Source organism: Mus pahari, chromosome 16, assembly GCF_900095145.1.
Source record: "Mus pahari chromosome 16, PAHARI_EIJ_v1.1, whole genome shotgun sequence".
Lineage (NCBI taxonomy): Eukaryota > Metazoa > Chordata > Mammalia > Rodentia > Muridae > Mus > Mus pahari.
The window spans coordinates 1,584,826-1,612,283 of record NC_034605.1 but is presented as its reverse complement, the minus strand read 5'-3'; the positions used below and the strand labels follow the sequence as shown (position 1 = coordinate 1,612,283).

At 42.5% G+C, this 27,458-nt stretch overlaps 1 protein-coding gene across 2 annotated transcripts in view; it reads left to right on the top strand.

Moving 5' to 3' along the window:
- Prpf18 (pre-mRNA processing factor 18) overlaps nucleotides 1–26,365 on the top strand; it is a 30,987-nt gene extending 4,622 nt beyond the window's left edge. For both annotated transcript variants that reach the window (XM_021215678.2, XM_029547609.1), the window contains 8 exons: nucleotides 1,419–1,523; nucleotides 4,562–4,675; nucleotides 8,363–8,509; nucleotides 10,205–10,273; nucleotides 11,495–11,635; nucleotides 11,763–11,834; nucleotides 13,821–13,976; nucleotides 24,504–26,365. In XM_021215678.2, coding sequence (XP_021071337.1) covers nucleotides 1,419–1,523; nucleotides 4,562–4,675; nucleotides 8,363–8,509; nucleotides 10,205–10,273; nucleotides 11,495–11,635; nucleotides 11,763–11,834; nucleotides 13,821–13,976; nucleotides 24,504–24,584 — 885 coding nt within the window. In that variant the 3' untranslated portion in view covers nucleotides 24,585–26,365. The remainder of the gene's footprint in view (nucleotides 1–1,418; nucleotides 1,524–4,561; nucleotides 4,676–8,362; nucleotides 8,510–10,204; nucleotides 10,274–11,494; nucleotides 11,636–11,762; nucleotides 11,835–13,820; nucleotides 13,977–24,503) is intronic.
- The last annotated feature ends 1,093 nt before the right edge of the window (nucleotides 26,366–27,458 follow it).

The following is a 27,458-nucleotide window of genomic DNA, read 5'->3' as shown; positions in this document are numbered from 1 at the left end:
TTCTTTAAAGATACCAGCTTCATTTACTTCTATTTTAGAAAAATAAAAGATATTTTATTATATAAATAAGCAGTGACTAGCTGTGTAGACTGCAGAGCTCTCATGTCCTGCTCGCACAGCATGGTGCCCAGGCTTGACCTGGGGTCAGGATCCTTTATCCTGCACCTTCTCTGCTGTCTCAGCCTTTGTGAGTGTGGACCTTTGTTCCCCTCTGGGCAGGTAGGAAACTAATATGTAGTGATCTAGTGTAGTGTGATCTAGTGCAGTGTGACCTAGTGCAGTGTGACCTTTGCTTTCTGTAGATCCTGTTGCTGATGTGACAGTGCTGTCTCTATGGAGATAGTGCCGTAGTCTTGAATCCAAATGGCAGAATACCATAGATCTTTGTCCCAGAGCTGTCAGCTGTCTATGTATGTATACGTATGTATGATGTAAAAGTACATTAGAACTTAGATTGAAGAAATACCTGCTATTTGTAGCTCTTTGACAACCCTCCCCCTCCTTGGAGTAGTGACAGTATAATATGGTTGCTTTTACTCCTTTGTAGGAGCTAGCCCCCATTTTTAAAGCTTGATGCTGGTTTTACCTGTATAAGTATTCAAAACATTAGTTTTTTATTTTATTTTTGATTTTATTTTACCTTTAACCATAACCTATAGAATCATGAATTGCATAATTTTTTATTGTTCAGATTTTCTTAATGGGACGGTAGTTTCTTAAAATAGTTCTTTCTGTTTCTTTGAATCTGTTCCTGCTTTTGACTTTTAAACTTACTTATGGGTGGATGGGAGCCACACTTCAGTGTATTTTCAGACTACACAGTGAGGCTTTTAAATTGCTGGACTCAGTTTTCTCAGTCTATAACTGACCTGCCCAGATATGAAGGAAGGGCTGAAGGCATTTTCGCGTTCAGGGTCCTGAGTGTGAGTCTGTATTCCCTGGGGGCAGTCACCCTTCATTCCTTCTCTTCAAGGTTCATAGCTTATTTTGTAGTCGAGTTGTACACAGCTCTGAGCGTTCATCTTCATGCCTAGTACTTTATTGAAGGTTGGAATACTATGTCTGAAGAAGCTAAATGGGAACCAGTTCTTTAGTCTCTGTAAAGGTGAGCAACTGGGGAGAAATTAAGTTCATATTTAGACACCATTGAGTTTCTTTATTTTGGAAAGCATTGTACACACGTGACTCTTTATAGCAAGAACGAGCTCTGCTGCGTGCATGCTCCCCACGTGTCATGCTCCTGAGTGGATGTTTGGTCAGCTCTGGAAGCATGCACAGTTACTCTGCAGCCCTTGCTCGGGGGCAGTGAGTACCCTTCAGCAGGAACACTCGCGTGTGCCATGGCTGAGGTGATTACATGGTGACGAGAAATATAGGTTGGTAAGTTTGAATTTCATTTCTTTGGCCTGTTACTATAGATACAACCAAAAGAGGAGGACCAGAAACCACTAACATCGTCAAATCCAGTGCTGGAACTGGAACTAGCAGAGGAAAAACTTCCTATGACTCTTTCTCGGCAAGAGGTAAGGCTCTGTTGATTTTGTAGTCAGAAAGAAAAATTTACACTGGACTTGCGTCAGTTATTTCCAAAGTGAGATGACTTGACTTAAAACTCTTATGTGGTCAGACTTTCTCTTTTCCATGAACTTCAGAATCTTTGTTTCCTTTGATTCTATTCTTACTGTAAAAAATCAACAGTAACAACAAAAAGCAGGAGCTTTAGAGCAGTGGCTGCTTTCCAAGAGGACTGGAGTTGGATTCCCAGCACAGGCAGGGTGGTGACTCCCAACTGCCTGTCATTCCAGTTTCAGGGGATCCACTGCCCTCTTCTGGCCTCTTTGGGCACCGGACCTAAATGCAGGGAAAATGCACATATAACGCACTCCCACCCCACCCCACCCCACCCCCGCCCCAGACATTTAACATGATTGTGTGAGTGTGTGTTGCACGTAGGCACATGTGTCAGGACACATGTGTGGAGGTAAGATGACAGCGCTGTGCAGTCGTATTTTTCCTTCAGCCTTTCCATGGGTTTCAGGCATCAAACCCAGGTCACCGGGCTGTGCAGCAAATGCCTCCCTTACCACCCAGTAGTCTTTCTTTCCCAACAACGGTATAAGTTTAAACAAACATATGTATGAACTTACACATTCTAAGTAATTATGCTTAAGTTACTGTCTAAAATGGTTTAAGTACTTCTGTTTTGCTGTTTACAGCTCTTATTTTTTTTCAGATTAAAGCACAAAGATCTGTATAAGTTCCCCCCTCTTTTTTTTAAAGAGCTACATAGTTTTTATTGTCTGTATAATTAATTTCTCACTTTGTATTTGTACCTTAATTTTTTTTCTTGCCTTCTTGGTTTTTTTGTTTGTTTGTTTTTTTTGTTTTGTTTTGTTTTGTTTTGTTTTTTTGAGACAGAGTTTTGTATAGCCCAGGCTGGACGGAAATTTGCTATATATTGTAGTCTGCCTCATATTCTTTATCTTCCTGCCTCTTCTTCCTAGGCCCTGTTTTTGTTGTTGTTGTTTTTTTTGTTTTTTTTTTGTTTTGTTTTTTTTCTGCCATGCTTTTAAACTGTTCCTATTTCATTGTCTTTAGATTGCTTCAGCATTTCCTTGTGAATGATAGTATGAACTTCTTCTGAGACATTATTTCATGCCTAATTATGATTATGTCCCTTGGAAAAGTTCTAGGAGCATGGTTTGTAGGACAAACACTTTGTGTGTATATACATACATACATATGTACATGCATATATATATATATATATATATATATATATATATAATTAGAATTATGTATACTGTAGTTTTTTAACTATTCTTTGTATGTGAGTATTTTGCCTGCATGTATGTATGTGTGCTTATGTGTATGCGTGGTGCCTGTAGAGGTCAGAAAAAGGCATTGGATTCCCTACAGGCGGTTGTGAGACACCATGTAGGTGCTGGGAATCAAGCCAGGGTCCTCTGGAAGAGTAACCAGTGCTCTTAACCACTGAGCCATCTCTGCAACCCTGACTTTGTACGTTTTAAAGACCTGTTTATATGTTATCAAACATGCATGTTATCAAATAGCATTATAGACATTTATGTGTTACACTGATTTACAGTCTGATCTGTAGTGTCTCCCCACAGCCTGGTCTACTTCAACTATTACAAACAAATTAGCATATTTCTATGATACGAACAGCTTAAACTATATAAAATGTAAATGAACATGGCTTCCCTACATTTTGAGTGATGTCCCCTCTTCTGTCCTATGTCCAGTCAGTGCTCAGTCCTCACAAAGGCATCATTGCACACAAATGAAAGATAGACTTTGATGCTTTCTTCTAATCACTGAGAATGCGCTGGGGAGCTAAGGATGGTGCGGTTGGTAGAGTGCCTGGCTACCACGTGGCATTTATTTGTTTATCCAGCGACTTACTTATTTATTTAATTTGGATAAACCTTTATTTTCTTGATTACATAGTTTTGTTTCTCATTTTTAAGTGAAAAATGTACTCAAAGTGTAGAAAATACATAGTACAGACTAATCACAAAACAAACCCTGATGCAGTCAGTAACCCAAGCCAGGACTGAAGTAGTTCCCAGGCTTTAAAAGCCCTGTGCATGGCCATTGCAACCCCAGGCCCCTTTCTCTGGGTCTGAGTCTGGGATGTTGGATTGTGGTGCTGCAGTGCCCACTCTCTCCCCTGGTCATGCTGTCCCTCTGTCCGTCCTTACTTTTTTTGTGTGTGACCTGCTTTGCAGATTGATTCCCCTGCCTGAAATAGGTCTCCAGAGGACCTAAGCGGCTAGTTATAAAATGTTAGAGTGTTGTCAGAACACGGCATGTCTGTTGAGTGAAATCCTGGAAGAGCAAACACAATTTGTGCTTTTTTTTTTTTTTTTTTTTTAAATTTCAAAGTGGTGGTTGGTCACTAACGTATGTATTAACATAGGCTTAAAGAAAAGTGCTGAGTAGTCATGGTTGTATGAGAAGAGGGCCGACAATATGGCCCTTATGTTATGTCTGACAATGTTTGTGTGTCTGTGTCTATGCTATGGTTTACATTAAGGGTTTGCTTTAGGTTTGCATTACAGATTCATATGTCAAACTATTTGATAGGAATTATTCAGAGAAAAAGCAGTTTATGAGATATTTGTGTCAAATGGTGTTGGTGTAAAGTACTTTCCCCCTTTCATTCACAAGTGTATCTATTATAACGGAGATAGATGGTTAAAATTGGCTTGAAGGATTCTGGTGCTGTCATAGTTATTCAGTGCAGAATGGCCTTGCTACATTGACTCCCTGGGGCCCATATGGTAGAAGGAGAAAACCAACTCCTCTTAAGTTTTTCTCCAACTTCTGTACACGCCTCATGGTTCACTGCCCTCCCAAATACACTCTTAAAAAGTTTGAAGGATTTTATATTTCATTCAGAAACACCTATTTGAATAATTAAATTATGTTTATTAAACTTAGGTTTTAGTTTAAGATAAGCGTGCACGTTATTTTGAGATGTTTCTTAGGCTTTTTTCCTCTTTGAAGTCTCCCAGGTGTTGGGTTCTCTTCCTAGGTCATCAGAAGACTGAGAGAAAGAGGAGAGCCGATCCGACTGTTTGGGGAGACGGACTATGATGCTTTCCAACGGTTAAGGAAGATAGAGATCCTTACACCAGAAGTTAACAAGGTAAGACCGAACCTGCAACCAGGAGAGTCCCGGGAAGCTGGGCAGCGTGGGGCTGGACTGTTAGCATCATAGTTAAGTCTTCCGTGCTTTTAAGAGAAGGCTGTGCCTTATGCATAATTCATCTGTTTTGATAAATAGCACGTGAGCGCATTAGCAGCACAGTCTAAGGGTAAAAGATACTGTCGTCACCCAGTTCTGTGTCACTTCTATCCCCAGGCAGGTACCTTTCTGACTGAAGACACTGTGAATTAAGTTCTACTTGCTGTTTTTCTGTTAGCATTTTTACATTTCACGTGGATAGGCACAGCTCCATCTACTCAGCATGACATTTCTGAACGTGCCATCCACGCACTTTCCGTTTCCTTGTTACTGCTCAGTTAATGTGGTTCTGTGAACACACTACAGTGTGTTTCTCGGTTGGGACTGCTGCTATCATGAGCACTCGTAAGCAGTATTCCAGGGAGGAGGTCAATGTGCCCCCACGCGATTTCCTGAGGAGAGTAGCTACAGGCAGCATTGCAAGGAGTAAATACGTGCTTTCTAAGTGCGGGGCGCTTCTAAAGATCGCCCTGTGGAGCTGTTAGACTTGGAAATTTAAACCATTCTCTTTCTTGTATGTATAAAACCTCATGATTTTATTCATGTCCCTGATGTGAAGATGAATAAACATCTTTTCATACTTACCTTCCTTTGTACAGTGTTTGTACAGTTTCATTGCTGTGACAAGGGACCTCACAAAACAAGGTTAATGGTGTATTTTGGTGACACTTTGAAGGGATACGGTCCCCAGAGCAGGGAAGGCAGGGGGTTGTTGGTCACATTGCACACACAGGAACAGAAGGATCTGTGCTGGTGTTTGGCTCTTTTTCTCTTCATTCTATCTGGGACCACAGGCCATGGGATGGGACCCCTACCCTGTGCAGGTGTCCAGGCTGAGCTACCCCAGTCCCAGGAATCATAGCTACCCTGGAGAGCTGTCTCCATAAGTCCCATGAGTTAGAAGTTCCATATGTGTGCTGTAGATAAGCCCTTTGTGAGGAACACAAGTAGGGTTTTTGACTGGTTTGGTCCTTGATTGTGCATTACTTATTTTCTTAATGGAGTGTTGCTGAGCTGAAGTTTTAAATTTTGATGAAGTCCCAGTTGATGAATTCTTTCTTAATTTTTATTTATTTACTTTAATTTTCTCAATAGTTGTTGGCTTTGTGTTCTGCTTGAGAATTCTTTACTTATGCCAAGGACTTGAAGAGATGTTTTGTGTTTTCTTCTAGAAGTAACAGTTGTCGATTTTACATGGGAGGCTCTGGTTATGTGTTAGTGCCCAGCATCTGGTCTGGTCTGTGGGCAGTTGAAAGGAATGTGGCTTGGGTTTGGTTGGCTGTTCTACGGGTGTCAGGGCAGTGCTTGTTCAGCTCCTCTGTGGCTTCATTAGCTTTTTATCTGTTCACTCTGTTAAATACTGAAAGATGGGTATGGTTTTCTTTGGCTGTTTAACAGGCCTTCCCAAAACTTAGTGCTGTGAAGTAGTTTATTAATATTAAGTATTCTTGCTTATTTGCGACTTTAATGACATCAGAAAAAATCAGTTCTATCATTTGATTGGTCTAAGCTAAGCAGACCTTTGCATAAAGTCTTTGTGTGGTTGCAGTCCAAGGGAAACGGTTGCCTGTGTGAGGAGCCTCCCCCTAGCCCCCGGCCTGGTCCTATCTTTACTCACAGGCTCACTGTCTCCGTAGGAGTGGTGGGAATAGCTGGGGGCTGGCTAGGGGTCGTGCTCTATGTGTTCTGTTTGCTGCTAAGTGCTTCCCATCTGCTTTCCTTGCTTCAGACCTCTTTCTGCATTGAATCTCAGCAGGGCCGGTCCAGCCCTGTGGTACCAAGTTCGTGGGATATTTATGCTCTTCTTTGACTATAATGATGTGCTTGTAGGTCTTTTTCTAAAAAGCCTCTGAAAATATTGTCTTTATTCTTCTAGATACAATGCAAGAATCACTTTTTTTTTTTAACCTAATCACAGTCCCCATCAGAATTAGTTGCTTCCTTCTTCGTGTTCCCATAATTAACCTCTGCAGATGCATATAGTGTATTTCACTAATGGCAGAGTTTGGGGTGTATTTCTCCTATCCTGGGGTCAGAGGTGTTTTGTTTTTGTATTTGTGGCTTAGCCCTCACATCTAAAGGCTCTGAGGAAAGAGCATAGGTCTAAAGAGTCTGGGCCTGTTCCTGGATGCTAATCATTAGCTGTGTGACCAGTGGCAAGTCTTGTAATCTACTCTAGTCCTCGCTTGTAAAATAGAGATGGAACCTTCTGCTCACTGGGCTGTCTTGAGAATTAAATGTGGTAACCATTGGGGAACCTGGTCCTGTACATTACATAGAGCAAGTCATCAGTGCTTGCTAAATTAAAAGTGCTTGAGTTGAGTATTCCACTCAAGTGTGTGTGTTGATGCTCAGATGGGCAGATGGTAGGATGCAGCGAGTGCTGCGGTGAGTGTTGAGGGTGCACACTGATTATTAGCTCAGAAAGGAACTTTGCTAGTGTTTGAGAACAGCCCTAGCACATAATAAATGTAAAAGGAACCAACAGTGACTTCTTGTAACAACTCTATGTAGTGGGTGGAATAAATCCTATTTTACAGATGAGGCAGCCAAGGCATAAAGGTAAGTTGCTCAAGAACTCCCACGCAGCATAGGTCTAAACCAAGTCTACCTTTGCTCTCAAGCCCTGCACATAACATCTCCCACTCTGCTCCTTAGCTCCTTGGATTTTTAGATTTGTAACAACATCCCAGCCCTGCTCCCTGTTCTTTGTCTCATAGCTGGTGCTAAGGGAGCATGTTCTCTATTCCTTAATTAAATATTCAAGCCTGGAGAAACATTGAATGTATCTTTGGTAGAAACAAAGTTTAGAGCCTAGCTTAAAGAGACACCTTTTTTTTTTTTTTTTTTTTCCATTGACATAGGGAGTTCAGAGCAATGAATTTCAAAGGTTAAACATGTATGTGACCTGGGAAAATGAATTGGGGACCTCTAATGAAACTTGGTCACATTCACTAAGTTTTGTTATTAGAAGAACAATATGGTTTTGATGAGGATTTTTAGATTTGTAACATGTTTTCTTTTTCTTAGCAGTAGACTGGACAGAATGCATATATTCTTTCCACTATTTTTATAAGAATTATTTTCTGCCTTTAATCCCAGCACTTGGGAGGCAGAGGCAGGCAGATTTCTGAGTTCAAGGCCAGCCTGATCTACAGAGTGAGTTCCAGGACACTCAGGACTACACAGAGAAACCCTGTTTCGAAAAACCAAAACAACAAAAAACATTTTTTTAAGTGATGCTAGTATTAGCACAATGATTTGTTTCATTCCCTAGTTTTGATAAGCCCTTAACATGACATGTACTTCTTGGCGCGGATTTGGGAAGGGAATGTTGAGACAAGGTCATGTAGCCTGAGCTGGTCTCGAACCGAACCATCTGGTCTTCTTGCCTCTACCTCCAAGTGCTGTGACTACAGGTATGTTCTGCCATGACCAATTTCTGAGCACCTGCTGACTGAGCTACACCTCACCTTGCAATGGACTTGATGATATCTCACACACACACACACACACACACACACACACACACACACACACACACACGGTGACGTTTCCTAACTGGTGTGCTTCTTGTTCTCACCCTAGGGCTTAAGGAATGATCTGAAAGCGGCTTTGGACAAGATTGACCAGCAGTATTTGAATGAAATTGTGGGTGGTCAGGAACCTGGAGAGGAGGACACACAGAATGACCTGAAAGTTCACGAGGAAAACACCACCATTGAAGAGTTAGAGGTAGTCTGCCCGCCCTGAGCCCGCTCCCCTGCATCCCTTCCTCCTCAGGAGCAGGTCGCTGAGTTGAGCAGTTCCTGCACAGTGCACTCCATCCTTGTCATTCGGGCACTGGCTTTGCTCCCTTGTGTCTCGCTCACTCACATTTCCTACCTTCAGAAGTGATCACAGTAGTATTTGCATCCTTTTCTTTACTGGTGATGCTGCAGTTTTTATGTTGGTGTAAAGTAGTATTGTGTGTTGTGGTAATCTTTATTTTATTGCTTTTCCCTGTTTCGTACTGTGTTTAAGATCCACGCTTGCTTTTCTTGCTTTGGATTGGCTGTATATTACGGCATTCTTGTATTTTAGATTTCTTATAACAGTGGGCAATTTGGTTGCTCTCAGCTCCTCCTTAGCCATGGACACGGACTGGAACAGAATTGTGGGGCTTATATACACATATCCAATATGTCTCAGTACTACCAAACTGCTCTGTGGCATGGTTGTCCCAGGGCTGTCCCACTAGCAGCACATGAGGGGCATGTCCTTACATTTCTACTAGCACTTGCCACTATATAGCTTCCTGATTCTTGCACCATGATGCATGTGAATGATACGTGTAATCTTCATGAAAAAACAGTATCATGTGAGTGTATAGCATGTAACAAATACAGGTTAGAGTTCTTTGTTCACTTTGTTTAACAGAACACAAGCTGCTACTTGTGCTTGCTTTAGTCTCTGGCTTCTGAACATGTAGGGATCTCTAGAGCGAGGCTGCAGTTAAGGACGCCATTGTACTGCATTCCCCTCCCATCTCCCTTTTGGGATGCTCTGTAACTTTTACTAAATAATTGGGAGTGAGCTGTCGATTGTCACTCAGGCTTCTTCCCTTCTTCTGTCCTGTTAACCCTCCCTCTGTTCCTCTTCTCTTTCTTCCCTATTTTTTTAAACAATGCAATTCAATTTACCAAAATCAAGTATGTAGTTGAGTGGCTCATGAAATATATCCGCAGGGTATTGTCGCCAGCATAGTCTGAGTTTAGGCCATTTTATCCATCTAAGAGAAGTGCCAGTTCTGTTAACAGTCATTGATGTCTTATATTAAATTTGCAAAATTGGGGCCAGTGAGGTGGCTCAACTGTGACAGACACCGTGCACTGCTCTTACAAGCTTGTTTCCCAGCACCCATGCTGAAAGGCTCACACTGCAGCTCTGGGCTCTAAGCTCCCGTACTCTCACACACATGTCCAAACACAGATATGTAGCAAAGGCAGTAACAGTCTGTAAGCTGTTTTGAGTTATTTCTGTGTGTATGAGTGCTGTGTGCATGGTTTGTGGTGGGGACATCTGCCACTGCATGTGTGTGCAGTGCAGAATGAGACTGCAGGCCTGATCCTCTCTCCGCCTTTACCTGGCTTCTGGATTGAGCTCAGGCTGTCCGGTCTGCCTCTGCAGGCAGCACTCGCCTTTACCCTTGAGCCACTTTGCTGACTCTCTTACCTCTCCATGCATAAGAGGTAGTACATTTTCTACATAGAAATGTACAGTTTTTCCTGACTTGTCTAGAAATTTCAACAAATAAAATAAAACTTGGTCAGTATACATTATCAAAGCCTTTTTAACCTATTGCTGGTCACACATACATACACACTTGTACATCTTCTTTTTAAATTGCTATGTGTTAGTGAACAGGCATGTTTTCTTTCTTCTCTTGAGGCACTGGGAGAGTCCTTAGGGAAAGGTGATGATCATAAGGACATGGACATCATCACCAAGTTCCTGAAGGTGAGTGCTGTAGGGAAGGGACGGAGACCATTGCGGATGGGCGTGTAGGAAGCTCTCCTGCACTGGGTACCCTGGGTAGGGTACTTCCCCAGCGTCTGTACTTGTCACTTGAGTGCCTGCTGCCAAGTGCTGGGCCGCTGGAGCCTCTCACCCTATGCTCGGTGTTTAATGGATGGAAATGTGTGTCTGCTTTCTGTGTGGGCTTTGCCCAAAAGCCAGGGACAATGATTGCAGCATACAGTGACCACAGCATTTGAAGGCGTTTCCTGCTCTCCTCAGATACTCCAGAGAGACGTACCAGGGAGGCGGTGGGGCGGTCAGGGAAAGGGAGCTAGGGAAGGACATCGGTGCACAAAGTGACCAGAGCTAACAAAGAAGCGAGCAGGGTCGGCGTCTTTCTTGACTAATTCTGTATTGGCTGTCAGCAGTACTCTTTACTTACCTAGGGAGAACAAGGTCAGAGCCGAAATTCATTTAGATATTTCTCTGCAGACTGGGAGGTGGATTGCAAAGAGTTTTTTCCTTTCTTTCTTTTACTTTGTTATTTAGAATTTTAACGGATTTACGTCTTGAACGCTTTAGTCGTCAGGCTGGACAGCGTAGATCTAGACAGTGTGCAGGAGCTGCCTCTGGTCTTTGATGGTCTGTTCTCACTGTCACCTGCCCCTGGAAAGAGTCTGTAGTCACACCCAAGGGGCTCTGGTTCCTTTGCCAGGCTGAGAACTCTGCATGAATCACAGTCTTAGTTTTAGTTTTACTTTCTTACTTACTTATTTCTTCCTTCACCATTAGTTGGATGTTGGTGGGATTTTAAAATTGATTTCTCTGTTCTGTGTAAGTCCAAATAGTATATAAAATACTTCAAACACTGATTGAATATCAAAGTGCATATATATGATAAACCCAGATTAGTTGAATTGTGTGTTAATAGGTACAAATAAAAATATAGTAAATTTATTTCAATCCAGTCATTGAGGAATTTGATACCTCTTTTTTTGGAAGTGGTCCATCTTCATCATGTACATAAATTACAGGGTCTTGACTTTGAAGCATATGATGAAACAAACACATTGCTTGTTAATTAAATCTTAGTTGATGATGACAGTTTACTCAAGCAGGACGATGTGGTAAGGATGATTCTATGCTGACCGTTCTGGTGTTGGGAACTTCTCCACACACACCACTGGGTGGCACTGCAGCCTTAACGTTTTTTCCCAACAGTTTCTTCTTGGTGTTTGGGCTAAAGAACTGAATGCCAGAGAGGACTACGTGAAACGCAGCGTGCAGGGCAAACTGAACAGTGCTACCCAGAAGCAGACCGAGTCCTACCTCAGACCGCTTTTCAGAAAGCTCCGGAAAAGGGTGAGGCTTCTGGAAGATTCTTTTTAAACTCATGTTTTTGTTTGTTTAAATCAGAATATGTAGAATAAGTAGTTTTCACTACATATGGTAGCTTCTAAAACTTTGTTTTTGTTTTTTTTTTTTTCAGAATCTTCCTGCTGATATTAAAGAATCAATAACAGATATTATTAAGTTCATGTTGCAGAGAGAGTACGTGAAGGTAACTTACCCTGTGTGTTACAGTTGCTGTGACCATTATGGAATGGGGAGAGTTTTACGTAGACCATCTAAGAGTGAGTGTGAAGCATGAAGCAGGCAGGGGGAGAAAGTCTTTTGTTCTCTTGGCATTGAGTAACAAACTTGAGACCTCATCTTTGTTTCTTAGTCATTATAAAAGCTGGTTAAGAGGATGTGTGACATATAGGCATGCTCATCTATGGATGGGACTGAATTTCAGAGTGTATAAATAGTTGATCATGGCATGGAACAGATCCTCCCATACAAGCAAGCGTCTTCAGACCTCTGCAAAGCTTATTTAATTGGTAACATAGCTGAGCTGTTGTCCTGGCTGAATCCGAGGACCTTACACATGCATTGTGGTTATTTCTGTGTTTGGAAGTTGCTCATGGAAGGCTGCTGGGACTCCCCCCTCCCCCCCTACAGTACTGTGGAGGTAGCAGACTGCTTGCTGGGAGGGCGGTTGCCGTTCACTCCAATGCCTTAGCTCTCGAGTGGGCTCAGGAGAGCTGTTGGAAAGCACCCTAGGATCTAGGACTATTGGGGAGAGCTTAGACGTGGGCATTGGAGGCGAGGCAGTTGTAGAAGGGAGAGAAGCCTTCTGGATACTGAAGATATGACACTGAGGCGCCCACGAAGCCTGGAGTGAAGGTCTTTGAATCCCAGAGGCAGTGCTAGAGCAGTAGAGAGGGGGAGAGGGAACTGCTGGCATTCTCGGGTGACACGGTGACTGGATGAAAGCATGGGTCATGGAGGGATTTATTATTAAAGCCAGTTGTTCAGTAGAGATAGCTTTTCATCCTTAGTTTCTGATAGTTGCATGAGTCTTCTATTTGTGTTAGTTCTCGGAGCATGCATGTTTGGGTCATTGTCACCCTCCCCTTCATGGTGTTTAGTAAGGATGACTGCATGGCAGTGCATGACACAGTTGGTCATGGCAGACAACACTAATCAGTGCCTGCTCTAGCAGATGCCTTTGTCATTACCTTTTTCTCACAATGTATATCAAAATCAGGTGAGAGCTTACGTTGTATAAATGACAGTGAGAACTAGTACATTTTAATAATGTGTTGGGAAATTCTCTTTGGGTTTTAGAGATGTGAGAAATTGGAAGTTGTATCAGTTGAAGTCCTGTGTGGAAGTTACATATGAGAGCCAGTGACTAAGATGTGCTGCTGAGCAAGGTGACAGGTATCCCTAGGGTGACAGTAACCTCCCAGTTAACCGAGTGCTTGTGTGCAGCCTGCTTGCCGTCATTGGGGAGCTTTAGAAGTTCCTGTGTTTTGTTCTGTTTCCCTCCTGTCTCTCAGCTAGCCAAACTTGACTGTAAACCAAGCTCTTTGTGTTCACTGGCTTCTGTCTTGATTTTCATAGCTTTTATTTTAGGCTCTGGACAAGTAGGAGTCTTGGGGGTCAAAGTGGAAAGTTCTCGTGCTTCCTCTGTGTGACCTGTGAGCCAGTGTCCAAGCTTGTGTGTCTATCTGTTGGGGACCCTTGTGTAGTTGTCCCAGCAGATAAGCATCTCCCTGCCCCACTGCTTCCAGAGCCCACAGTGCTATGTGGGCAGTGACTATGATGGCAGGTTGGGTGGTGAAGGGCTAGCTAGCTACTGTCCACATTCCAGCTCCATGTGCTGAGACTAAATCTAAAGTAGAGTGTCTGTTAGCATGTGAAATGAGCTGCCTGCTGTTCCAGTCTGAAATGCATTGTTTTCTATGCACAAAGGCTAGAAAGGGCTGTTTGTCTTCCTCACATGCTAGTATTGACTTCTGTTTTCACGGGCATTTGTGTTTCTGGGCAGGGCTGTAAGTCACCCCAAACTTTAATTCTTGATTTGAGCAATGGAACATAATATCTTTGCCAAGAGGTAGATAAAATGTCGGTCAGGAATGGGGGCTATGCAGTACTGGAACTAAACATTTGAACCAATATATTTTTGCCTTTTTGATTTATTTTACTTTCCTTTCAGGCGAATGATGCTTACCTTCAGATGGCCATTGGCAACGCCCCCTGGCCTATCGGTGTCACCATGGTTGGTATCCATGCCAGAACTGGCAGGGAGAAGATCTTTTCCAAGCATGTTGCACATGTTTTAAATGATGAAACCCAACGGAAGTACATTCAGGTAAGCAGGACAAGATTTGCTCTAACAATCTTTTTCTTTTTAAAATAATGGGATGTGTGTGTGTGTGTGTGTGTGTGTGTGTATGTGTGTGTGCATGTGTGTGTGCGCGCGCGCGTGCGTGTGCATGCACGCACATGCCTGGGCATGCATATAGGCATCAGAGGACAACTCTGTGGAGTTAGTTCTCTCCAACATTTGTGTGCGTTCTGGGAATTCAACTCAGGTCATCAGGCTTGTACAGCAGTTGCTGTTACTAAACCAACGTTCTCTAATTCTCCCGACGTAGAACTCTAAAATGTAAGAAGGCTTATGCTAACCCTTCTCTGCAGGGAGTGCATTCGGCAGCCTCCAGTGGACACCAGAAATACTAGATAGTACTGAACCCTGTACACTCTACCCCACAGCCCAGATACTTACTCAACCATGGTAAAATTTGGCTTATTAATTAGGCTGAGTAAGAAATTAACAACACCTGCTTGACATGGTGGCATGCACCTGCATTCCAGTACTTCATTGGTGGAGTTAGGAGAACCTTGTTCTGAGCCAGCTTGGCATAAAGAGGGAGATCATGTCTCAGATAATCATAATACACAGGGGTAGGAGGAACAGAGGAGGGGGTTGTTAATAACTGGTTATTAAAAAGGGCAGTTGTAACGATATTCTGTAATGAAAATTGTGTGAGTACGGCCTCCCGGGAAACGGGGTGCTCTCACCTCTGTGCTACCATGAGGAATGGTTTCTGCAGAAGGAGATGAAGTGAGGCTGGTGATGGAAGTGGTGCTGTGGTGCTCGAGGCTCTTGCTGAGCTTCTAGTGATCGTGTGGAAGCATCTTCAAGCCGTGATGACAGTTGACTGAGGTAACTGGCAGTGTGGAGAATGAAACCCCAGAGAAGGGCAGTGACTTCGCAGTGAGTCGGGCGCAGTGAGGAGGTGACAGGGAAGTTCCCTCTCGGCCTCACAGAGTAAAGGACACCATGACTTCCATACCTGATGGAAGGGAGGGGAAATCATGAGGCTTTTTAATTTGCTTAGAACTAAAACAAAACTCTTGGAATTTGTTTTGTTTTGAAACAGGGTCTTCTTATATATAGTCCAGGTTAGCCTCAAACTCGATGTGTCTACCTCCTTGAGTGCTGGGGTTATTGGTATGAATCATATCCAGCTTGCTTCAAACAAACAAATTACAGATAGGGTACATAAGAGAAATACGGGGCTTAGTTAGGACAACCAGTTTAAGAGTGTTTTATGATAATATGACTTGGAATGTGGATTTAGTGTATGGTAACCTAAGAAGGTATGGAAAGTGAAGTCTTGGCTTCAGTGTTTATAGTAATTTTTTTTTTAAAGATTTATTTATTGTTATGCATAAGTACACTATAGCTGACTTCAGACACACCAGAAGATGGCATCAGATCTCATTATGGGTGGTTGTGAGCCACCATGTGGTTGCTGGGATTTGAACTCAGGACCTTCGGAAGAACAGTCAGTGCTCTTACCCACTGAGCCATCTCACCAGCCCGCTTATAGTTATTTTTAAGTAGCATATGAAAATATTTTTTTATATGCAACTAAGTCTGAAGTATTTGTACTTGTTTTTTTGAAATTATATATACTTCATACAAACTTGTTTGTATTGGGCTAAACTTTTTTGAAACTTTGATGTGAATAAAAAACCAAAAAGAACCAACTATGATCTATCTTTGGCAAACTGTTACAGATCCCAAATTGTATAGAACGGCTTGCCAGGTGGCGGCTCTTAAACTTGAAGATGAGTTCTGGAATTTACTTAAAATTTTCTTAAAAGCGTAAAAGTGCTTTCAGATGCTAAGCTAGAGAATGGTCGTCACCACTCATGAATTATCTTTGTTTGTATCTTAGTTCCAGTTGCTGACTGTTCATTTGTATGACATACTTTGAGCTTTATTCACATGCCTCAGCATTAAAAACATCTCAGCCTGACTCCCTAGCGTGGATTGTGCACTTTATAGACTTCACATATATTTGGGTCAATTCGAAGACTTTCCGTTCCTTAATTTTTAGGACTCTATTAATGTTTTTATTGTGAGTGAGGGGTGGAACGTGTGCTGTGCAATGGTGCTCATATACAGGCCAGAGCTCTGGTTCTCCTCTACCTTTTGCAGGTTCCAGGGATCGAACTCAGGTCATTAGGCTTAGCTGCAAGCCTTTGCCAGCTGAACATCTTACTGGCCCTATTTTCATTTCTTAAAACCACAGATAACTGTAGCAAAGGCTAACACTTTGAATTAGAAAAGTAGTTTTTTCTTTGATAATTGATTATAATTTCGAAGGATTAAATTCGTTAATCATGCTCATTTATACTATGGGTAAATTATACTGTTTAAACGTTCATATAACTAGGTAATTTTAAAGACAACATTTCTTGTGTGGATTCTACTTCCTCCTAGACTAATTTTTATATATGTATATAATTTATTTAAGAGAATTTCTAGTTTATTTATGTATTAAAAGGGGAGGGGAGTGGAGTGGGAGAGATCGCTCAGTGGTTAAAAGTACTGACTACTCTTCCAGAGGTCCTGAGTTCAATTTCCAGCAACCAAATGGTGGCTCACAACCATCTGCAATGAGATCCAGTGCCCTCTTCGGGCATGCAGATGTACATGCAAATAGAACACCCACACATTTAAAAAATAGTAATAAAATAAAACTACTATAGTTTTCTGTTTTAAAAAATATTAAAAAAAAAATGTGTGTGCATGAATACCGTGTGGGTGGGTGTTTATGCGTGGAAGGAGTGTGTGCCTGGATGTACACTTGGCGGTTGGAGGCCAGAAGCTCAAGAGTTGTTTCTCAGGATGGCTCCCCACACTTCTTTTAGAAAAGGAAATATTTCTATGTTGTGTGCATGAATGTTTTGCCCGCATATGTGTATGTGTACCATATGTGTGCCTTGTTCCCAGGGAGGCCAGAAAGAGTGTTTGATTGAGCCCCTGGAACTGAAGTTAGAATTGTGAGCCATCCCGGGGCCTGGGAACCTAACCTGTGTCCTTTGTAAGAGCAGTGAGCGGTCTTAATTGTTGAGCCATCTCTCTAGTCTGTCCCTCCAGGTTCCACTTGTGCTGGTTTATTGAGACAAGGTCCCTACTGCAGTACTTGATTAGCTCCATTAGCTGGCCAGCAGCAAGTCTCAGAGTCCTCCTGTACTGGCCTCCCCAGGCCTAGGCTTACAGATGCACACCACTGTGCCTGACTCGTTACTGAGCTCTCGGGTCTAAACTCAGGTTCTCTTGCATGGGCAGCAAGCACGTCAGGAGAAGCTATCACTTTTTTCTTGTTTAACTCTACTCTTCAGCCAGGTTTGATGGCTGTAGTTGCATCACTTGGATGCTGAGGAGGATTGGAAGCTTTGAGATGAGTCACAACAGCATCTCAAGTTAAGTCTAGCCTGGGCTAAATGGTCCAGGTCAGATGGTTAGGGAGAGTTGGATGGCTTCCTCTAAGATGGTTAGGAAGAGTTGGGAAGTGCCGTTTGAAACAGAGCAGCTACCTCTGCTGTGGAGAGGGCATGATGTTGTGGCTTCAGTCTGTTGAATGAGGAAGCCTTGAGTATTAAATAACGGATCGAAGTCTCTCCTTGAGTAGATGCTAGGGACATGTTAGTGACTTTCTAGTGTTTTTCTTGTTGACTTGAATGATGTGTTAGTCTGGATAACAAAATCTGAAAGGGATTATTCAGCTCAGTTTCAAAGGCTTTAGAACAGTGGTTCTCGACCCTCCTAATGCTATGACCCTTAATACAGTTTCTCAACCATAAAACTATTTTTGTGACTTCTTCATAACTGTAATTTTGCTACTGCCACAAGTCGTAATGTAATTATTTTTGGATATAGAGGTTTGCCAAAGGGGCCACAACCCACACATTGGGAACCACTGTTTTAGAAAGTGCATACCGTGATGTATTGTTAACACATTAAAGACAAGCTGAGAGGCACCAATGTGTGAGTATCACATTGGGCCCTTTGGGTTCATTTATGAAGAACAAGTCCAAATCTGAACTCTCCATCTAGCTTAGTCTTGTTGCTGTTTGTAGTCTTTACGGGTACTGGCCTGGTTTGTGTGTATGATCTGTCTGTCTCTGTACCTGTGTGCCATGCTTCTCTGTAATAAAGGCTTGGACAACACAGGAAACATGGCTGGGAGGGGCCAAGGGTTCTCTACGGTTATCTTAACAGCGTTTGCTAGGGAGGAAGCCGCTTCACTGACCCAGCTGACTCTTGAGTGGCACGCAGCACCACAGACAGACCACATCCTCACGCTGTTGGCAGCGTTGACGGTGGAGGTGTGTCAGCACGGGATTGCCGCAGCATAAGCATACATACATACCTTCGTGGTCAGGGGCATGGAGTGTGTAACTTAACATGGAAGCTATGCATGCACCTTCAACTGTAAAAGCCGACGGCATGAGAAATCTAGGGTGCAGTCAGGTTGGCTCTGTGTCTCACAAAGGCAGGCTAAACTTACACAGGCTGAGTGCACAGGAAGATGGCGGGCTGAGTCCAAAGCCGTGACTGATCTCAAGGCATCGTGTTTTCTGTGACGGCTGCCACGAGTTTAGTCTCTGAGGTCAAGAGATATTTTCAGAATAACATATCACTGTACCATTACAGAGGTCGTGGTAATTGTACATAAATTTATCAGATTTTCTGATAAGAAACTAGAACAAGGGAGTGGTGTAGTCACATGAAAAAGAAGTAGAGACCCCAGAAGCTCTTGTCACACTGGCGCAGAGGACGGTTTCTGATAGTGAGGGAGACAGTAAAACCCTGGTCCCAGCAGCCCACGCTGTCGGGTGTACAGTATGAGCAGCAGTGAAGCCGTGGACTGTGACTGCGGTTCATGGAGTGAGTGTGGTACAGCTAGTGCTGGGTGACAACATAGTCTACTGTTGTCCTCAGATTCCAGAGCAGCACCTGTTAATAGTGCTCAGTAAATACTCTGTGATTGGATGGGTGTCTCTGCAGTTCATAGCCTTGCTCTTGTCTGGTCGTTAGGGACGGAGACTGTTGATGGGAATCTTTATGAGATTCCTAGATAAGGTAGTGCTGAATGGTAGAAGGAGGGTGCTTTGTCCTCTGCAGTGACGGGCCAACTAAGTTACATAAAGTTTGATTTTTAGTATTAGGAAAACCTTTTTTTAAACTTCTTATTTGAAAGTCACAAGAAATTGCAAAAAGCAGTATGAAACAGATTTTTAAAAATTATTTATTTTATTTATATGAGTACACTATATCTATCTTCAGATGCACCATAAGAGGGCGTCAGATCCCATTACAGATGACTGTGAGCCATCATGTGGTTGCTGGGAATGGAACTCAGGTCCTCTGGAAGAGCAGTCAGTGCTCTTAACCGCTGAGCCTTTTTCCAGCCCGAAACAGATGTTGATAGTAGGCAGAATTGCCTCACAGCTGGGAGGAGGGTGGCAGACTTTGTGAGCATCGAGTTAACAGTTGCACGGACTGTCTGAGTCTTCTCTGCCATTTCTCCTAGAGGCCATTGCTTGCCTGCTGCAGGCCTTCATACAACAAGGGAGCTGAGGGTTCCGACCTCGGCCTCCTGCCTGGCCTCTGGTTCTGCATTTTCTTGCAAGTGAAACAAAACAGCAGTGCCTTTTCCTTCTCGTTCTGCTTTAAGAAAGTGGACCGTGAGTGGACAGTGGGAGTGGCCTTGATGCTCAGTCTCCTTGGTCGCTAGCAGTCATTTTGGTTAGTCTTGCCTTGTAGAAATGTATATCCAGTGTCTTGGTACTCAGTCTCTTTTAAGAATCCAAAATCTTTTTCTTTTTAAAAACACACTCTTATTTTGAAAATGTTGCCACAGTTTTTTTTTTTTCTTTTTAAATTAGCATTGTGTGAAATTAAGCACAGAGTCACTGTGTCGTTTATCCTGGAATCCACACTAAGGCTCAGGCAGAAGACTGCCAGGCATTGCATTAGTTTGTAAAAGCCTGATTTCCATTGTATATAACGACCTCTTTGGTCTCTTGGTGAGGTTGATTTGAAGTATGTTCTGAGAGGGCCGTTTCAACATGATGCCTGAAGTTCAAACCTTTTTTATTTTATTTTTTAAGACAGTAAACATTGGACTGAAGAGATGGCACAGAGGTTAAGAGCACTGACTGCTCTTCCTGAGTTCAATTCCCAGCAACCACGTGGTGGCTCCCAACCATCTGTAATGGGATCCGATGCCCTCTTCTGGTGTGTCTGAAGATAGCTACAGTGTACTCATGTACATAAACAAATCTCAAAAAACAAAACCCTGAACTCTCCAGCAGCAGCTGTGTTCCAGAGGCGCTGCTAAGAGTACAGTGATATTGTGGATCAGTTTGCAACCTCTGGCCGATGTGTAACTCAGACCTCTTCTACATGAAGATATTTGCTAAGGAGATTTGAAAATTATATAATAATTACTTCTTTTAAAATAACACATCAAGAAATGCTTTAGTGTTAGAAGTGTATGGCGTTAGTCAGATATGGCCCAGGAATTCTGGGTAATATGTGCCACATTAAAAGCTAAGATCTGGGTAGCGCACATTCCTTCACACTGTCTTGTTTCTCTGTTCTCTCCCATCAGTCAGTGCTACCCTTCTTTTGTAAACACTTATTTAATAAAGTTTATGTTTGTGAATTCCAGCTCTGAGCTGTCATGTGGGTGCTGGGAACCGAACTTGGGACCTCTGCAAGTGTAGCCAGCACTCTTACATCTCTCCAGCTGTAGTTGGTACTGCTCTTGACTAAGTTTTTTCTAGTTCTGCCTGTTACTGAACATTACATAAGTGAAAACTTAGTGACATGACTCCTATTTTTATTTGAAATACTAGAATAACATGTTCTATGAATGTGCTGGAACATATTATTCCAGTATTTCATGTGGCAAGCAGTTCAAGAGACTGTTTGCCGAAACATGATTTCATCTTCTGGCTTTTATGCAAACTTCTGTAGACTTCAACTGTGAAGTTGAAGTGTTCTGTTCCTCACAAAATTAAATACACCACGGGGAGTTTCCTAACCAGGTAGATGAAACAAAAGCTATATAGCTTATTAACTTACCTAAGTCTGCTTGTTAGATTTAAATTACTGGTAGAAACTTCAAGGATGGCTCATTTCTGCCAAATACAGAGGAAACACTTTAGCCTAGCTTTTGGGAAAGCTTTTACACAAATTACGATTTTTAAAGACTGTTAAAAATGGAGTGATTAGAACAACACAGTGTAGTTTTGCATAAAGGACATTGTGTAGCCTTTAGGAGATTAACTTTGAATATGGCTTCCACTTACAACCATGATTTAGGGGGATGAGGAAGAAAATACGTAGTGTATATGCATGTGTGGGGCCGGTGGGCATGACATAGGCCCATGAAATCCTCCAACTTCATAGTCAGAAGTCAGTACATGATTTGCAAGAAGAACCAGCAAAGGCTCTTGTGGGGCATTTACAAGTGTGGCCAGAAACAGCAGAACTTCTTCAGTGCTGTGAGAATGGTCAGAACTCAGCAGCAGGGGCAGTTGAGTATGCAGAGTTCTTTATCCTAAAGCAAACACCTGGGACTGGGATTGGAGAAGGAAGGAGGAAGGCCGAGGAGCACTATATATAACCTTACGTCCCAGGATTATCCTACTCATAAACCCCCTGCCTTCAAACCTCCACAGCTCTATATTGCGAGATCTGGAGCTTGTTCTCCTTTAGTTGCTGTCTGGGGACAGCCACCTACCTCTTCTGTGTGAATTCTTGCAATGTCTCCTCTGAGTTGTCCTTGCTGCCTTTATTCTCGTCTACACCTACAACTGTTGCTGTTAAAATAGAGTTTTCCTTCCAACCACACGAGTCCCTCCCCAGCCTCAAGTTTGCACAGCGTTTATCCCCTCGGACAGATTTACCTTTCCTTGTCTTTCTGGCCTTATTACTGAGGCTAGGGTTTTCTTTTCGTTGGTTTCCCCTCTGGCTTGTTTTTTTTTTTTTCCCCTCCCCCTTTTATTTGCAGCTTGGCACAGTGCTTGGCGTACTGTAGCTGCTGCTCAGTGGCTGCTTGTTCAAATATGTTTGTTTTTATAAAAGTACAAAGCTAGGGGTCCAAATCTATACTCATCAGCACTTGGGAGGCTGAGGCAGGAGGATTACAAGTCTGAGCCCAGCGCTGGCTCTGGAATGAGAACCTGTGTTTTAAGAAGTCAGTTACAATATCACCAGCTCCCCGCTGTTCACAGGGTTATTGAGTTCTGCTGTCTTGCTTAACCACCCACAGCGGTGGGGAGTGGGAAGCCAGAGGATTCCAGCTGAAAAGACTTGATTACATTTGGAAAAAAGGCTGTCCTGAGACACATGTTAAAAACCCGTGCTAACCTATCCATCCTATTACAAGGGCTTGTAGTAGTGTTCTGGGTGAGGCTGTGTTCTTATGTCTTAGGCTCAGTGTGAAAGGTGCCTCATAATGTCTCCTCTGAGGAGCGGCTGCCTAGGGTTCTAGCTAAGGAATGGCACCTGAAGCTGACTCCTGCTTGAAGTAGCTCTTCTTCCCTAGCTATACCCTTTTTCCATCTATTCCTTCAGGGCTCCTAGAGATGCCGAATCAGTGATGTCATGTATGTTACCATAGCTACAGTTCAGACTTTATACACATGCCGTTAGAACTCAACAGCAGGGGAGGTTGAGTATGAAAGAGAAGTTCTTTATCCTACAGCAACTACCTGGTTAGCAGGAGAACTGTGAGGAGCAAAGGAAATTAGATGCTTTGCTTCACACTGCTAACTGAAAGATAACCTCTCCACACCGAGCCTTTGAGAGCTCAGTGTGGGCGACATTTGGATCTGGAAAGGACTCTTAAACTGTCTCCACATCATGTTTCAGCGATGTTGAATCTATTAGACCACAACTCCTTACACAGTAATTGATATTTATGTTATCAGTTTTACTCGGAAACTGATGTTCACGGTTTCACTGGGTCTGAGCACAGCAGCAAACATGTAATCCCACTTGCTGAGTGTGTGCTGAGCTCCAGAGCAGGCTGTCTGACATTACACACCAGAAACACAAGTGAAAATAAAAAAGCTGTTTGAATATTTACAGTTTAAAAGTTGTAAATAGCCAGGCAGTTGTGGCGCATGCCTTTAATCCCAGCACTTGGGAGGCAGAGGCAGGTGGATTTCTGAGTTCGAGGCCAGCCTGGTCTACAGAGTGAGAAAACAAAACAAAACAAAAAACAACAAAAAAAAAAACCAAAAAAATTTCTAAATAATGGATTTTTAGGCATCTGAGGCCATTTTTAATGCTATCCCCCTGGATTTCCGCATGAGTTCTTCGGTTATGTTTGTATAACTGCAGCCCTGTAGTTCTTCCCACCAGGTCATGGATCTCCTGTTTAAAGACGCCCTCTGTGTTATTTTGAGGGGAGAAAAGGAGTTGAACACTACCTAAAGTATCAGGCAATATGCTACATGTTCTTTTATAGCCCATATTATTATTCTAGGCCTAAATTTCATTATTTTACTTACTGTGATGAGAATTAGGTGGTTTTAATTTTTGTAAGCTTAAGATTGAAAACACCTTAAAATAATTTGTGCGAAAAATTGGTATGGTTTAGGAACAGCACTGCTGTTCCCTGTTGTTGTTTTAATAGCTAACTAGTCAATAATATAACAAAGATCTCAGTAAGGCATTTAACAGACATTCCTTGTAATCAGAGAAATTTGGAAATGGATTAAACAATTAGCAGGATTCTTTTCTGATTGCAGATTTCTATCTTCAAGAGAAGTCTACAGTGGCTTGCTGCAAGTTTCTACTTTGGCCTGGCCTGTTTGTAAGGATACAAAGAATTTGCAAAGACTAGTGTTGAGTGAGAAAGCTAAGAAAAATAAAGTCTAATGACCAGCTAAGACTTTTAAAAGGTCAGACCAAGAGAGGCATTGTTGCCTTGGATGGTTTTCTTGGTCATTTAGGGCTCACTTCTCTCTGGCAGCCTGTTTGAGGAGGGCCAGTTATTATCTATGCTCTAAATACTCTATTTGTGAGAGTGTGTATGTTCATGTATTCAGATGTGTATGGGAACTGTATTATTTCTGGGATTCTTTGCTCCTTGTAGTTACTTTTGTTTTAAAAAGTTTCAAACAAAAATATGTCTTATATACAGAGGTAAAATTTCCCTGACTAGAATGGTTGAGATCACTTTCCTGTGTGTCCCAGGAGTTTCTTTTTAGCTTCTTTAACTTTGGAGATACGGAAAACTTTTCTGAGAGAACTACATCTTTGAACGCGTTTCTCTCCACCCAAACTCAGAATGGCTAATGTCACAGCCCTGTAGAATACATATTTTTTAAATTGATTAACGATGTTGTGATGAACAGTACCCATGAATGAACACTGGTCTAGGTGTCCTTCTGAGTGGAATTGCTGGCAGTGCCTCATTTTAGAGGGGACATTAACAAACTGAGTACTACAGAGAAAGGCAGTTAGAGATAGTCCAGCCATGTCAAATGAACTTTTATTTTGTGTTCCTAGGGACTGAAGAGGTTAATGACGATTTGTCAGAAGCACTTTCCTACAGACCCATCAAAATGTGTGGAATATAATGCACTATGAGATCTGCACACAGTGTGTGTGTGTCAGGAAGCCTCCGCTCGCAGCACGAAGATTCTGGCCTTACCACAGCTACAAGGGAAGAGTTCCACAGTGGGGTTCTACCTGGTGCAATTCTTGTTGACTTTTAAGAACTGTGTTGGCTTTCACATGGTACTGGACTGCAAACTAATTTTTGTGTCTTGATTTCATTTTTAATGAGTTGAAAAATTAAGTTGTAAAGCTATTATCCGTGTTTAAGTGTGTATACACCCACCACGTAGGAAAAGGGGTTGGAGATAACCATTGTCAAGATCCCAATGTGTCATTGATACTTAGGAACATTTGAAGGTGGCTTTGAACTTCCTGTAAATTATTGTGATTTGCACATTTTTCTATGTGGTATTTATAGAAAATATTTTTTGTATTTGAACAAAAGTGTGGGACCATTGAATACCCCTTTAAGTTTTTACATGGTCTTGGACTTTGTGCCATCTTGCAATAGAGTGTAGGTAATGTTACTATTAAGTGTTATTTTTCTTGTGTTTCACACTTGTTTTCTTTCTAAGCAGAGTATGTTTGTCACCTTTCTGGACAGACAAATTAATAGGAGATAGAAGGTCGAAAGATGGCTGTTATACCAGCATAAGTTCAGAACACCAGCATATCAAGGACAGGGCGAGGAAGTGGCCGTGGAGCCAGCTGAGAGTGGCAGCCTCAGGACTGGATGCTGGGGAGTTGTGGCGTTCCTGACTTCCCTGTGCTCACTCTGTCCTCACTTGCCTCACAAACTGAGGACTTGCTCTAGGGCTTACAGAATGGAGCTTTGATCACCATGACCACTCAGTGTGGCAATGCTGAGGTCTGGACTAGTTCACTGATGTGTGCAGATGGGTTGGGTGTGGTGTCAGAAGGAAGAGGGAGTGGCCAACCCAGGACTGACAGCTTCTCAGCGCCATGCCATGCTCTGTCTAACTACAGCTTTGGGCAAGTGGTCCATCTTGCTGAGCCATGCCATGCTCTGTCTAACTACAGCTTTGGGCAAGTGGTCCATCTTGCTGAGCCTTGGCTTCTTTATCTGACAGTGATGATAAGAATCCATGCCTCACATCGATATTGTGTAAGTAAGGTGCCAAGCCTGCTGCCTGGCAGATGATAAGAGATCTTTATTACTGCTTATTACAGTGTAGACCAAGGGCCTTCATGGGATAGTATGTACTCATGTAACAACAACAACAACAACAACAACAACAACAACTGTATTAGCAGCAATAGTCAATGAAGGAATCATTTTTAGGTTTTTTCCCCCGTCTTTACTTTCAGTCAGGTCCAAGTTTAGTAGCGCAGAGAACAGGGCCTGGGGGCTGCAGGGGGTGGCTCAGATCCACAGTTGCTTATGCTGGACCCCCTTGAGAAAGAGTGAAAGCCACTTTGGGCTACTTAGGGTCCAACACATGCATAGATAGGATAGCTTCTGCCAGTCACTTGCAGGGTGGTGGTGGTCTTGGGTTGAATCGGTGTCACTTGCACTGCAGCTGAAGCCTTTTCTTAAGATTAAGTCAGGGATAACTTGGGGCTTAATTTGACAAAGAAGAAATTTTCATGAGATGTGCAGCAAATTCCTACTGAGACGTGTGGTTTGGTTATGAAAGTCTTCTCTATAAATACTATCAGAAATGCCCAAATCACTCATTCTTCATTCTCTGTTAGGCCACACAGCATGGTAAATCATTTTATGTTGTTTTCTTTTCTTTTGTTAATATTCCACATAAAGAGGCTGGAGAAATGGCTCAGCAGTTAAGAGCACTGACTCTTCTTCCTGAGGTCCTGAGTTCAATTCCCAGCAACCACATGGTGGCTCACAATCACCTGTAATGGGATCTGATGCCCTCTTCTGGTGTGTCTGAAGACAGCTACAGTGTACTCATATATATAAAAAAATAAAATCTTTTAAAAAATTTCCACATAAATTAGAAACTAAATCATAATGACATCTGTACTTCCTAAAATTGATCTGTGTGGGCTGGGGTTTTGTTTTGTTGTTTGTTTTGTGAGCTTGTTTTGTTTGCAGGGGAGTGAGTGCTCTCCAGGACTGTGACTATAGCCATTCTGGATCTGGTGGGGAGAAGCATGTTCACATGTGTGGCTCTCTCAGATTAAAAAGCTGTGTACAAATTAAAGAAGCTACATAGAAATTCCTGGGATGTGTAGGAAGATGACCTTTCTTTCATGTCATGGAAATTTTACTTCTGCATATACTATATATTTTTGTTTCAAGATTGTTTTTAAGACAACAAAAATATACCTTTTCTTTTAAACAGTGACAACTCTATTGACTGTGTCCCTTTCTCTCCTCCCCATCCTTCCATCCACAAGAACTGGGATTCTCTGTATTCACATTTAGTAAAAAACCCTTTCCTTAGAAATAAATTCAGGTGCTGCTTGATTCATTGTGGGATTCATCCTGACCTGGTAGGTGAACATACAGTACATCAGAAATACCACAAATTCCCCTAACGACTGTCTTGACCTAGGCTGCCTTAAAGTGCTCAGAACCCATCCATTAGCCTGCGGCTAGGCAAAGCCGTCCAGCACAGCTGCTCTGTATAGTAGAGCCTTCGAAGTTCATGGACTAGTTTGAAAGTGGTGCAGCGACGGGCGTGGTGGCGCACGCCTTTAATCCCAGCACTCGGGAGGCAGAGGCAGGTGGATTTCTGAGTTCTAGGTCAGCCTCATCTACAAAGTGAGTTCCAGGACAGCCAGGGCTACACAGTGAAACCCTGTCTTGGAAAACAAAAACAACAACAAAAAACGAAAAAAAAAGTGGTGCAGCTGCTCTGGATGAGTGTCAGTAATTTTTCTCTGAGGATCACGTTTGATAGCCCACTGTGGAGAGAC